Source organism: Poromitra crassiceps, assembly GCF_964638095.1.
Source record: "Poromitra crassiceps genome assembly, contig: HAP1_SCAFFOLD_2026, whole genome shotgun sequence".
In the NCBI taxonomy this organism is placed as follows: Eukaryota; Metazoa; Chordata; class Actinopteri; order Beryciformes; family Melamphaidae; genus Poromitra; species Poromitra crassiceps.
The window spans coordinates 2,501-16,743 of NW_028150394.1; the positions used below are offsets into that span (position 1 = coordinate 2,501).

General features: G+C 43.6%; 1 protein-coding gene across 1 annotated transcript in view; it reads left to right on the forward strand.

The window, feature by feature from the left end:
• The window catches only part of LOC310772119 (AP-3 complex subunit beta-2-like), a gene marked incomplete at both ends in the record, with an annotated part of 15,784 nt that extends 2,161 nt beyond the window's left edge, over positions 1-13,623 (forward strand). The window contains 13 exons of the mRNA XM_083664575.1: positions 1,103-1,174; positions 1,443-1,505; positions 1,707-1,839; positions 3,114-3,223; positions 3,471-3,647; positions 3,742-3,928; positions 5,415-5,533; positions 8,859-8,897; positions 9,942-10,062; positions 11,214-11,382; positions 11,502-11,676; positions 11,945-12,035; positions 13,514-13,623. Coding sequence (XP_083520701.1) covers positions 1,103-1,174; positions 1,443-1,505; positions 1,707-1,839; positions 3,114-3,223; positions 3,471-3,647; positions 3,742-3,928; positions 5,415-5,533; positions 8,859-8,897; positions 9,942-10,062; positions 11,214-11,382; positions 11,502-11,676; positions 11,945-12,035; positions 13,514-13,623 — 1,566 coding nt within the window. The remainder of the gene's footprint in view (positions 1-1,102; positions 1,175-1,442; positions 1,506-1,706; positions 1,840-3,113; positions 3,224-3,470; positions 3,648-3,741; positions 3,929-5,414; positions 5,534-8,858; positions 8,898-9,941; positions 10,063-11,213; positions 11,383-11,501; positions 11,677-11,944; positions 12,036-13,513) is intronic.
• Positions 13,624-14,243: the final 620 nt, after the last annotated feature.

Here is a 14,243-nt window from a genome sequence, read left to right on the forward strand (position 1 = left end):
GTGGAATTTCATATGAATATGTGCATGGTAACATGTCAAATTACTTTAGGAAAGTGACTTTGATGACAGAAAGCCATAAGACGTGCTTGGGCGACGAGAGTTACTGATCTTTAAAGTTGCTAGCTTGCTAGCTAGCTAACGCTAGCTTTGTCTAAAACACAACAAGGCCAGCTAGGTGGCAATAATGCAGCAAAATGGGACTCAGCGACCACTACAAGCCACTCGCTTTGTTGACTATTACTGGCTTGCTAACCACTGGCTTGCTAACCAGCAGAGCCGCAGAGTGAGCTGTCCGTAACAGGACAAGAGCAGCTTTCAGTTAAGACGCCAGCGGTAGCGTCCGTTCCCCGACTCTGGTAAATCAAAGACACAACTAAAAGAAATTATTTCAACGGTATGTTGCTAGAAAGAAGTTCGACTTAACGTTTTCGCCGTTAAACTACACGGAAACATGACATGATCATTGTAGCAGTGTTTGAAGCACAATTTTAACAGGAGTTTTGTAAAAATATTGTCCGTTGCAGGACTCGCTTCCGTTAACCGGTAGTAACGTTAGCATTTGCAGGCAGCAGCTAACGTTAGTTAACCAAGCAGCACTATCAGACAATACAGTGTTGTGCAACAAGCAGACTTACCAAATGTTTCCAATACATGTCCGGTATAATCCATATCGCTGTTCCGCAGAAAGAAATGCACTTTTACAACAGCCAACACTAACGTTACCGGTAACTTCTCCACCGCTCCCATTTTGTCCTTATGGAAACCAGACAGCGTCTCCAGTCTAACACGTTGACTCTGTCTGTACAGTCCGTAGCATCAAACACTGCGGTATGCATACTTGAAACATGTATAAACAAAGTATAAAACTGTCTAACAGGGGGGAGAAAGTACAATATCTCGTCTTGCAACAAGATGAAGTAGTACCCAGTGCCTATTTGGGACCAGCGTTTATTTACCAAAACATGAAGCCAGACCCAGCGTCTATAAGGGACCGGCGTCTATTTGGGACTCAGTGTTTATTTGAAGTTTTACAGTATGCTAAAATGACAATGAACTAAACTTGAACTTGAGGTTTTCTTGTTCCTCTCTGTGTGTTTTCCAGGGGATGTTTGAACCGTACCTCAAGAGTTTCTACATCCGCTCCACCGACCCCACCCAGATCAAAGTCCTTAAGGTTCTATTCTATTCTATTCTATTCTATTCTATTCTATTACTCTCCGCCAGTACAATGTTAAAAGTACAGTCTGTGACACAGAACCCATTGAGGGAAGTGAGCTTTGGGAAAGATAATGTTAAAAATGTAGGGGCAAAATATTAAATGTGACAGAAAATGTCTCTATATTGCACTGATTCAAGCCGTTTTCTTTCTTTCTTTCTTTCTTTCTTTCTTTCTTTCTTTCTTTCTTTCTTTCTTTCTTTCTTTCTTTCTTTCTTTTCGACAGCTGGAGGTCCTGACCAATCTAGCCAACGAGACAAACATTTCCACCATTTTAAGAGAGTTTCAGGTACGTCAAGTAAAATAGACTGGAATGAACTTGTGATGCTTGAGAAGAGGAAAGTTATCTCGGTTTATCTTATCATTAGAATAGAAAATATGATGTGTCAGCTGTAATAGCAATAGCAATAGCCAGAGATGACTGCTCACTGCGGCCAGCAGTGGGCTCCCTTTACAGATGACTGTACTGAGTGAATATGATCTCTGGCAGACATACATTAAAAGCATGGATAAAGACTTCGTGGCCGCCACAATCCAGGCCATCGGCCGCTGTGCGACCAACATCGGCGAGGTGAGGGACACGTGTCTGAACGGCCTGGTGCAGCTACTGTCCAACCGAGACGGTGAGTCACATGACTTATGTAGAGGGTGAGTCACATGACTTATCTAGATGGTGAGTCACATGACTTATCTAGAGGGTGAGTCACATGACTTATGTAGAGGGTGAGTCACATGACTTATCTAGACAGTGAGTCACATGACTTATCTAGATGGTGAGTCACATGACGCATCTAGATGGTGAGTCACATGACTTATCTAGATGGTGAGTCACATGACTTATCTAGATGGCGAGTCACATGACTTATCTATAGGGTGAGTCACATGACTTATCTAGAGGGTGAGTCACATGACTTATCTAGAGGGTGAGTCACATGACTGATCTAGGTGGTGAGTCACATGACTTATCTAGAGGGTGAGTCACATGACTTATCTAGATGGTGAGTCACATGACTTATGTAGAGGGTGAGTCACATGACTTATCTAGATGGTGAGTCACATGACTTATCTAGAGGGCGAGTCACATGACTTATCTAGAGGGTGAGTCACATGACTTATCTATAGGGTGAGTCACATGACTTATCTATAGGGTGAGTCACATGACTTATCTAGACGGTGAGTCACATGACTTATCTAGAGGGTGAGTCACATGACTTATCTAGAGGGTGAGTCACATGACTTATCTATAGGGTGAGTCACATGACTTATCTAGAGGGTGAGTCACATGACCTATGTAGAGGGTGAGTCGCATGACTTATCTGGAGGGTGAGTCACATGACTTATCTAGATGGTGAGTCACATGACTTATCTAGAGGGTGAGTCACATGACTTATCTAGACGGTGAGTCACATGACTTATCTAGACGGTGAGTCACATGACTTATTTAGGCCAGCGGTTCCCAACCTTTTCCAACTCAGGGCACACTTGAAACCTAAAGACTTTTCGGAGCCCACCTCCAACCCTATAAAGATTACGGAGGCCAGATAATGTGTTCTCAGACTTGTTAGTAAACACAGCATCTGAAACATGTTGCAGCATTTTCAGTGTTACAGTTTTCAAGGAGCTGTCCATCAGCAGAAATTTTTAAAAATGCAAAAAAACAAAAACAAAAACCGCTGATGTAGGGAACACTGAACTGATACTGATATCAGATATTGAGCTAAAGGCTTCGCTGATTTTTATTTATTTATTTGCACAAAATCTCAGCATGAATGAATAGAAAATGAAGACAAACTCATTCACCAATCGTTCACTCATGACTGAAATCAATGAGTGGCTTGGATGTGTGTTGCAGAGCTGGTGGTGACAGAATCATGATGTGTGTGACATTGTGTTGTAGAGCTGGTGGTGGCCGAGTCGGTGGTGGTCATCAAGAAGCTGCTGCAGATGCAGCCAGAGAAGCACAGTGACATCATCAAGCACATGGCCAAACTCACAGACAACATCCAGGTGAGAAGCACAGTGACATCATCAACCACATGGCCAAACTCACAGACAACATCCAGGTGAAAGTCAGAATTCTCAGATTAAAGCAAACAAAACACACCTGAAACTTAGTTGAAACATTTTTTACCACAACAAAAACTTGTGGAGCAAGAATGTTCTGCAGACCAACTTAGATTTTTGCAAGAGTGAACTCCTCGTCCAGCCCCAGGGGAAGAGGTGGATTTCGCTTTACTCTCTCTTGTGTTCCCAGGTGCCCATGGCGCGGGCCAGCATCCTCTGGCTGATAGGGGAGTACTGTGAGCATGTACCCAAGATCGCCCCGGACGTCCTGAGGAAGATGGCCAAGTCGTTCACTAACGAAGAAGACATCGTCAAGCTCCAGATCATCAATTTGGCCGCCAAGCTCTATCTCACCAACTCTAAACAGGTCCGATGTCATGTGTCTGTCTGTCACGAGTATTTAAAAAGAAAAGAAAGAAATCAAACTCCTAACCTGGTCTACCTCATCTTCTCCTTGGTAGACCAAACTGCTGACCCAGTATGTTCTCAACCTGGCCAAGTATGACCAGAACTACGACATTCGTGACCGGGCGCGCTTCATTCGCCAGCTCATCGTGCCCACCGACAAGAGCGGAGCGCTCAGCAAGTACGCCAAGAAACTCTTCCTGGCCCTCAAGCCTGCGCCGGTCCTCGAGTCTCCGTTCAAAGGTACAGGAGGCAAAAGTTCACATTTAAAAACCGAAACTAACTTTTAACTTTTTGAAATACAGATGACATGTTGGGGACATGAATTATTATGTGAAGGCTACTCAACCATGAAAGGATTATGTGACAAGACACACAATTTCTCACATTACCAAACAGTTAAGTTTAGACTTTTTATTAAGGTTGGGCCATATGAAATCTGAAATTTTAATGTATGGGTTAGGATTTACACAGTATATACAGTATGTATGTATGTATGTGTATATATATATATATATGTATATATATATACGGTATATATATATATACGGTATATATATATATATATATATATATAGTGACTTGGCTCTCTCAGACAGCCTCTTCGACATGTTTCTCGTACTGAAAAACCAAGTTTTGAGGTGACGCAAGGGTCCCACACAAGACCGACCCCGAGTTGAACCAGCTCAGTGGCCTTGTGGTCTGAGTGTCCGCCCTGAGACTGGGAGGTCGTGAGTTCGATCCCCGGCCGAGTCATACCAAAGACTATAAAAATCGGACCCATTTGCCTCCCTGCTTGGCACTCAGCATCAAAGGGTTGGAATTGGGGGGTTAGATCACCATATGATTCCCGAGCGCGGCGCACGCTGCCGCTCACCGCTCCCCCAGGGGATGGGTCAAATGCGGAGAACAAATTTCACACATTGTGTGACAATCAGTGGGACTTTACCTTTACCCCCTCTCAGAACACCCCAATTGAAAACAGAATAATTTCTCTAGGCCTATTTTACAATTAACGTTACTAAAATAATTAGATCTACTTTAGATTTTGATAATTAGTAATAATTAGATAATTACTTTTATCAGTTTCAGCCTAAATTATTAGGTACAGTAATTGTATTTAGATCAATTGTCCGCTAGCTCATTTACTAACTGCTTCATGCAAAGTCTACAGGATGTTAATATTTTGCTAAGAAATTCTAAATTTTAAAGTTGATTTATGATTAGAGCTTTCAGTGTGTGGGTCTGTTTTGATGGTTTTGTCAAATTATATAATGATAAACTCCGTAGGCCGTGGTGATCATGGCTTGCAGTTTATGACTCATAGCTTTGTTGTATGTAAACCAGGTAACTTTTAAATTACATTATTTATTAATCAACATATTTTCTGAATGTGTCTCATGAAATAAGCAGCTTAACACAACTTGCTACTTACTCTGAACCGGTCAGTGTTGCTGTCAGTCTTCTTCCTTGCCCTCTCTGCTGCCCTTACCTCTGTGTTTCCTCACAGTATTCTCTGTCGGTTGCTGATCGGTTGTGTGCTCTGTCTGTTTACAGATCTGTCAGTTGCTGATCGGTTGTGTGCTCTGTCTGTTTACAGATCTGTCGGTTGCTGATCGGTTGTGTGCTCTGTCTGTTTACAGATCTGTCAGTTGCTGATCGGTTGTGTGCTCTGTCTGTTTACAGATCTGTCGGTTGCTGATCGGTTGTGTGCTCTGTCTGTTTACAGATCGAGACCACTTCCAGTTGGGTTCGCTGTCCCATCTGCTGAATGCCAAGGCCGGGGGCTACCAGGAGCTGCCTGACTGGCCTGAAGCCGCCCCAGACCCCTCCGTGCGCAACGTGGAGGTGAAGGAGTCTGTGCGTGCAGTGGGAACAGTAACATTCAGAGACAGGGGCCCTCTGGGTTGTCCAGGGGCCCCGAAGGTGGAGGGGAGTGAGGGTGGCTCCTGCCCCAGGGCGGTGCCTCAGAGAGGGTGTGCAAAGTCACCAGGGCGTCACATCCCATATAGGGCTGGGCGATATGGACCAAAAATCATAGCTCTGTATTTTTCGGCTGAATGGCAATGGGCCATACACAATATGTATCTCAGTATGTTTTATGAAGTGGGCTAAATGTTCAGTTGTAACTTGGTGCTTTCACAAAATATTCACACGAGATTTTTGATAATCATCAGTAATGTGGATATAATGACTAAGTGGGGAAAGGCAAATAACAGCTAGAACTATAATGTAGCCTTTAAAACCAGGAAAAGACATATATGTCATATGCCATATCATGATATTACGATATCCAAAATCTAAGATGATATCAGTCCGGTATCACAATATCAATATTATATTGCCCAGCCCCTAATCCGATATAACCTCGGCTCCAATATAACACTGACTCCTCTTTCACTAGTCATCTTTCATTCACTTCCTGCTCATCAGCATCACCGGTAACACACATCCCTTTTGGCCTCCATTGACTTGAAAAAGTGATGGAAGTCTATCTGGAAGCTCCTTGTTCACTGGACACCAGGGCAGAGTTAGTGCTCTCTGCTTTTTCGCCCTCTCTGCTGCACTTGCATGTGTTTGGCAGCAGCCCTCCTCCTACCTTGTCAGCGTTGTTTGAGCCAATAGCACATGCCATGCAGGAGGGGGCAGACTCCCTGTTGTATTATCTTAATATTAATACCAACATGCTCTACTCTCTTAATACTACTCTCTGTACTGTACTCTCTCTACATTTGGCCATTTTTATGCCCCACAGTGTTAAATATTCCCCCCAAATTTTTATCTCGGCAGGATGGGAAAACTAATTTAATGGGAATTAATTCACTAAAAGCATTAAGAACTAAAAAAAAATAAGTAATACATAAAATGTATATTTCACTGCAGGTTTTAGAGACTAGAGTTTTTATGCAGCTGTGGTCAGAGAGGAACCTCCACTGTATCGGAGGTGGGCAATATTGACTCACCGATATCCGATATTACGGCTATAATCTACTGTTGAGCAAACATAGTTTCTATGGGATTTTTCCAAAATGCTCAGAGTTTACATTCTCTGTTAGTGCATCCAAAAACACAAACTCGCCGAATTCTCCTCCCTCCTCATCCCCATCACTCCATGTGCCATCGGTTCATAATCAACGATACACTGTAAACAAAGACATGAAATCAAAACTTGAGTATCTCGCCTCCCTCGTTCAAACCGAGAGAACTGACAAAAGCAGCCGCTCGATTTGCATTTCAGGAGAGACCTCAAGGCTTGATTCTGTTGTCACATTTGTTTTTGTTATTTCTGTTACTCACTGACCTACATGTTGTTCCATATCCAGTGCTAACTTGTCATATATTTGTGATGCAGATTCCAGGATGAGGCCACAGATCTAATATTTCTTTTTATTATTATTATTATTATGGTTTGAATTTGGATCCAGCAGGAGACTTTAGTGGCGTTTCAGTTGCAGAAAACCCACTGGTCGTTCTCAAATTGAGGAAAACAACACAGTAGCACATGACATGACATGTTGTGGCCGTAAGCTGAAAAGGCTTAGTGGATATTTGGAAGCCTCGGCCTATCTGACAGCCTCTCCCTCTACACAACATGCATCTCCACAGCAAGAAGAAGTGATAACCACCAGTGAGGGGCGGATCGGCTTGCTAGGAGACTGGCGAGAGGTGCCCCCCCTCTTGTGCTTGGGAGTGCGGTGGTGTTTGTTTTGATGACTGCTCTCTCTCCCTCTCTCTCTTTCTCTCTGGTTGTCACAATATGATGGCGCGGAAGTTTGACGGGACCTTATTAGCTTGTACTCCTCTCAGCTGGGCAACACAGATTAGCAGAGGACAAGCATGAAATACACTGCAGTCTAAATGCCTTTCGAGGTTGTGTGCCTTGCTCATGGGCACAGTGGAAGGAGATTTAACTAACAGGGAGCTGAATCTGCAAGCTGTTATTCACCGAGTGGCATCAGGAGTCAAAACAAGTTCGATGTCCTTAACTGAGAAGTGAGAATCCCACTGGAGGGTTGCTGGAATAGATTAGAGGAAGTATAAACAGCTGATGCCTGAAGCTAAAAGAAAGTCTGATATCAAGTGTTAAGCTCACCCTAAAATCCAAAATACATATTCCCTCTCACCTGTAGTGCTATTTATCCATCTATATCGTTTTGTGTTAGTTGCCTGAGTTTTGGAGATATCAGCCGCAGAGTTTCTGCCTTCTTTCAATACAACGGAACTGGATGGCACTCGGCTTGTGGTGCTCAAAGTGCCAAAGAAATACATTTGATAAACTCAACAGCAATGTCTCTATCCAGAAATCATGACCGCGTTACTCAAGATAATCCACAGACGTTGTTATGAGTAGTTTCATGGAGGAACTATTTTCTTTTGACCAAACTACACCCGCTAGCTGCTAGCTAGTTCCTACATGAGACTGCAAAAGAAAATAGTAGGTGTAGTAGTAGTAAGTGCTGTTTCCTCATGTGCACCTAATTGGTCTTACATGAAATTAGTGATACCGTTTGTGAGTGTATCCCGTGTGTGTGTGTGTGTGCGCGTGTGCATGTGTGTGTGTGTGTGTGTGCGTGTGTGTGTGTGTGTGTGTGTGTGTGTGTGTGCGTGCGCGTGTGTGATACTGAGTGACACGCATGGCTTTCTCCCAGATCTCCACCTTATTGAACAACAGATATCGCTCTCCTTTTCCACCCGTTTCACTCCTCATTCTACTCATTTAGTTCATTTAAATTCATGCTACAACATCAACGACATCATGCTTCGTTAAGACATTCATATTGAATGTGTTGTCATGCATTGGATCGACCAATTAGTAAGTAGAGAATGTTAATCATAACATTTTTTTTTATATTATTTCTGCAGTATTTGAGTAGTTATATTGGAGTATGTCTTTATTTCACTTACAGAAAATATAAATAATAATTTAATTTCTTATCCTTCCCCCCCAGAATATTGTTTTAAATTAGGACTATGCTGTGATGCAAAAGCTGAATTTGGGTGAAGTATTTTGTCTCTGTGATGTCCAAAACTGTTCTCACACATCTGCTGAAGTCCAACTTTAGAAACCGTCCTGTGCCTTGATCTGGTGCTTCTCCTGACGTCTTCTGAAACTCTCCTCCTCTCTCCTCCTCTCACCTTCATTCCAATTCTTTCTCTTGTCCACGTCTGCCAGGTTATTACGCTGCTCGAAAGAGTCACAACGTTAACCAGTGTGAGTCAGTTAATGGCAAAGATCCCGCCTCCTTGAGCCTCAACCCATAGAGCGGCAAACCCCCCCCCTCCCCCCCAAGTGCTTTTTGACACCCCCTGCCTACCGTAGTTGCTGTTCTGTGCTTAGCTCAGCCAAAGCTCCCCCGAAGCGCGGCACCCTCTTCCTCGGTCTCTACCATTAAAGAAGTGATTCTTTTAGAGGGGTGTGCGTTCCTCCCACACGCCCACATGCATTAGGAACCTTGTGGGTTTTAAATGGGTTGTGGGAAAATGACGACACTCGCTGACTGCACTGGCCAATGAGACGACACTCGCTGACTGCACTGGCCAATGAGACGACACACGCTGACTGCACTGGCCAATGAGACGACACACGCTGACTGCAACTGGCCAATGAGACGACACACGCTGACTGCAACTGGCCAATGAGACGACACTCGCTGACTGCACTGGCCAATGAGACGACACTCGCTGACTGCACTGGCCAATGAGACGACACACGCTGACTGCACTGGCCAATGAGACGACACACGCTGACTGCAACTGGCCAATGAGACGACACTCGCTGACTGCAACTGGCCAATGAGAAGACACTCGCTGACTGCACTGGCCAATGAGCCTGGTTGCAGAAAGCTAAGAGACAGACAGATGGCTTCCTCTGTTGTGCTTCTGTGTGCGAGGAAAGGTCGCCACTCCTGAAAGACATCACTTCTCTTAATGGAACTGCTCCCTGTATACAAAGAAAACCATTTCTGCAACTGGTCATGAAGGCATCACCTGGAGCAAAAAAAAAACTAAAGAAAAAACATGCAAGCATTAGGATCTGTTATACACAAATTCTCTCTCTGGCTGTAAGATCTGACCACAGATCTGCGGACAGGGACAGCTGGCTTCGTTTGGCTGCTTCACGCACAGGCAGAGGCTTTCATGGCCACGCTATACCGTAATCTGCCCAGGTCTCTGCTTCTGTCCCAAAGGCTCTTTCTGTTTTTGGCTTGAACTCTTCCTTTTCCTCCTCCTCGTCCTCGTCCTCTTCCTCTGCCAGGTGCCCGAATGGACCAAATGCAGCAGCCGTGAGAAGAGGAAGGAGAAGAAAGTGGAGAAGCCCTTCTACTCCGACGGCGAGTCGGAGGGCGAGTCCGGGCCCACGGAGTCAGCTGACAGTGGTAACTAGAGAGGCCATGTTGTTGGCCATCTTGGCACCATCACATCCAGAGACACTGAAGAGAGTCCAGCTGTGTGTGTGTGTGTGTGTGTGTGTGTGTGTGTGTGTGTGTGCGTGCGTGCGTGCGTGTGTGCGTGTGTGCGTCATGGGCAAAGTTTGCGTTCGTTCAGGGGGTTCACTGAACCTCCAGTGGCCATAGCCAAAAATGCATGTAAGGATTTAAATGTGTTTAATAACACAGAACTCATATTTTATTGTAATGCCTTGTTCTAGCTTTAGTTATTAGGCTAGTTAACGTTAGTTTGCTCCTCTCTCTCCATGCATCCTCCAAGTCCATGCGGACTCCAGAAACTAGTATAAACAGACTACTTGTCCATGGTGTCCACAGCGGTCCATGTAGTGCAGTGCTGACCAATTTGGGGCCCGCGGGCCAAGTTTGGCTCCCCTTCCTCTGAACAGGCGCTCTTAACGACCAGAGGAGGAACCACATTAGCAACCAGGATATTGCATGTTTTTGTCAAATTGTCATGGCAAATTGTTTACAAAAGATGGACAATAAAGCTGATTATCAAAGTACCTTGAGGATTTTTCAAGTTGTGAATTAAGTCAAATTTCTCTCTTGATTACAAAGGTGGAAAATACAACTGTTTTTAACGGGGTGTTTACTGATTAAATCTTTAAGCTCCCCACAAATGCAGATGTTTTTTTTAAACATATATATAACCAATTGCAAATTATTACAATTACCAAACAGATAAAAATTAGATTATTATATTGAAATGTTATTTTAGATTTAGAATGTTAATTTTCTATAAAACACAATACATTTGAATGTAATTCCACAACGTTTATTGTTGGCCCTCGGCCCTCCACCCAGATTGAGTTTTGGCCCTTCATGGGAAAGAATTTGGCCACCCCTGATGTAGTGTAACGGTGCGCCTCGGCGATCGGGAGCAGCCTATAATGGAGAGGCACGCGCTTCTTCAGCTCGGAAAATCATTTTTGTGTTATCATTTTGTGCACAGAATGGCTCCAACGACTGTATGTATGTATGTATGTATGTATGTGTGTATGTATGTATGTATGTATGTATGTGTGTGTGTTGGTTTGAGTGACCCTCTGACCCCTGACCTTTCCCCTCCCCGGCCCCAGAGTCGGACTCTGCCAGTGGATCGGTGAGCAGTGTCAGCGAGGAGGAGAGTGGCTCTGGATCAGAGAGCGAAGAGAGCGAGGAGGCCTCAGAGTCTGAGGAGGAGGAGGAGAAGACGAAGAAGAAGACGACAAAGATAGAATTAAAGAAGCCCGCGCAGGAAAGTGAAAGGTAGCTCATGTTTCTGTTTATTAATCTATCGTGCACCGTTGGACTTCGAGTCACGGTTTTTACTCGTTCTCCGCCATCGACGCACGTCGTCCTCATCCGACCTCTGCTTTCCTTCCCAGCGAGCAGAGCAGCGAAGAGGAGGAGAGGAAGATCAAGAGGAAGAGCAAACCACGGAAGAAGAGCCAGTCCGAGTCTGAATCTGAGGAGGAGGAGGAGAGCGAGTCTGAGAGCAGCCAATCAGAGGCAGAGTCGGAGGAGGAGGAGTCGGAGGCAGAGGTCAAAAAGAAAAAGAAGGTATTGATAGTGAATGTATTCTACAGAAAACATATCTACCCTATAATATACAGAAAGTGAGTTTTGCATTAAAGAAAATCTCCTTCTAAAGTGTTGAATGTCAAATCTAAAACGGCATTCAATTCCTTGATTTGTTACATTTAAAGAGTATTATTGTACATTGCACAATGAAACAATGAGATTGCGTCTTTAAAACACTTGTACACAATAACATGTAAATCAGTGTATATATTAATATTAATACTATATTTATTTGATCTTTTCCCAGACAACTGCCTCTAAACCTCCTTCCAAGCCTGCCAAAAAAGAGATCAAGAACGAGAACGAAAATCTTATGTCTCTTCTTGACCTGGATGATTGTAAGTTATTCCACACCTGTGTTAACATCGCAGCTTTGGGAGATGCATTTAATTAACTGTTCGTTTTATCCATGCAAGCTGATTGGTCAAGGACGTTTCCAACCATGTGATTATTTCCATAAATCATGGCTAGATTGATTGGTTACTATGCCTGCTCTTCTGGTAACTAGGGAGATAGATAGCTTTCTTTCTGAAAGCCATGAGAACAGCAAGTGTGTCCTTCACTGGGATTGTGGTGATATCTATCTGACTAAAACAGCACCCACTTTGTATTATTGCTGTAATGGATAGTACTCAAACTCTCCTCTATGGAAGAGAGGGTATACTATTTTTTATTATGCCTCCGCCGGCGATAGCCAGGCCGGAGGCATTATGGTTTCGGGTTGTCCGTCCGTCCGTCCGTCCGATGTTCGTTAACGCGATATCTGAGAAACGCCTTGATGGAATTTCATCAGATTTGCTTCAAACATCGACTTGGACTCAAGGATGAAGTGATTAGATTTTGGTGGTCAAAGGTCAAAGTTCAAGGTCACTGCGACCTCACGAGCGCCATTTCCAAGCTCGTTAACGCGATATCTGAGGAAGGCCTTGACGGAATTTCTTCCAATTTGGCTCAAACGTCCACTTGGACTCAAGGATGAGCCGATTCGATTTTTGTGGTCAGAATTCAAGGTCACTGTGACCCCACGACTGCTCGTTTTATGCTCCTTAACGCGATATCTCAGGAACGCCTTTACAGAATTTAATAAAATTTGCCTCAAACGTCCACTTGTACTCAAGGATGAGCCGATTAGATTTTGGTGGTCAAAAATCAAAGTTCAAGCTCACTGTGACCTCACGAACGCCGAATTATTATTATTTTAACTTTGCGTAATGGAGCATATCATTACATTGAGAATAAGTAGATGTAAAAAAGGTGTATGTTTGTATCCATGCATACTGTACATACAGTAAATGAAGACAGTAAGAAAGAAGGTAAAGTACACAAAAATAACAACTTGAGGACAAAAAAGCCAACAATAAGACAAGTAATCAGAATATACAACACACACACACACACACACACACACACACACACACACACACACACACACACACACACACACACAAAGAAAGGGTGAGAGACAGACTTTGAAATAATTTATAGCATTGGTCCAGGCAACATTATTGCCTTTAGCACTGGACCCCTCAAGGCAAAATATGTCCATAAATATAACTGTCATACTTATCGCTGTATACTACCTCGTTTTCTTCGAGGTAGTCAACATTCAGGAAAATGAAAAACAGGAGAAAGACAGAAGAATCAAGAACTGTTTCCTTGATTCCCACAGGAGTTGGTGTCGCAAATAAATTAGATTTTTGCTAACGCACACTAGGTGTCATTCATGGGAAATATCATCATGGTAGAAAGGCATCTTTGCTGAAACGTCCTGATGTTTACAGACTCACGCTCCCCTCTCTCTCTCCTTCTCTCCCAGTCAACCCCACTCCCTCTCCTCAAGTCACGCCCGTCAACAACTTCCTGTCCAGCAGCCTGGTGAGCGATCTGGAGGGCTTGTCTCTGACTGACACTGCTCTCGCCCCAGCGGTAAGTAACTGTTTCTCACCAACACCCACCAACCTCAGGACACGTGTGTGGTGATAGGTGCCAACAATGACACCCACCAACCTCAGGACACGTGTGTGGTGATAGGTGCCAACAATGGCAAAGATGTTAACAAATCCAACATCAACAAAATACACATTTCTTGCTTCAACTTGACTGTTAGACAAATTATTGAAATAAAATAAGGCAAGGGAGACGGGCATTCAAATCAGGAAAGTGGAAAATATGAATGTGGGCAGAGCCAGGGTGTCACTGGCTGTCCTTGAAATCAGATTGGCCATCCTTGTTGCTTGCCCCTACCTACAGTACAGTACACACACACAATTTTCTTGTATGTCATTGTCAATGGCTTGTTTAACTCTGTTGTGTTGTTTGGATGATAAAGGTCAAATGAGTCCTTGCAGTAATAGCTTCTGAACATGTTCAAACGTTTTCTGACTCTTGTGTGCACACAATTTCAACAATCAAACTGTATTGCATTATAGTTTACATAGTAACTGTTATTTATAACTGTTCTCAAAAATTGCACATTTTCACAGATTGTTACCAATTTGTCATGGACTTTACATGCAATAATCCGGTATATTGAGAGGATCTGATGA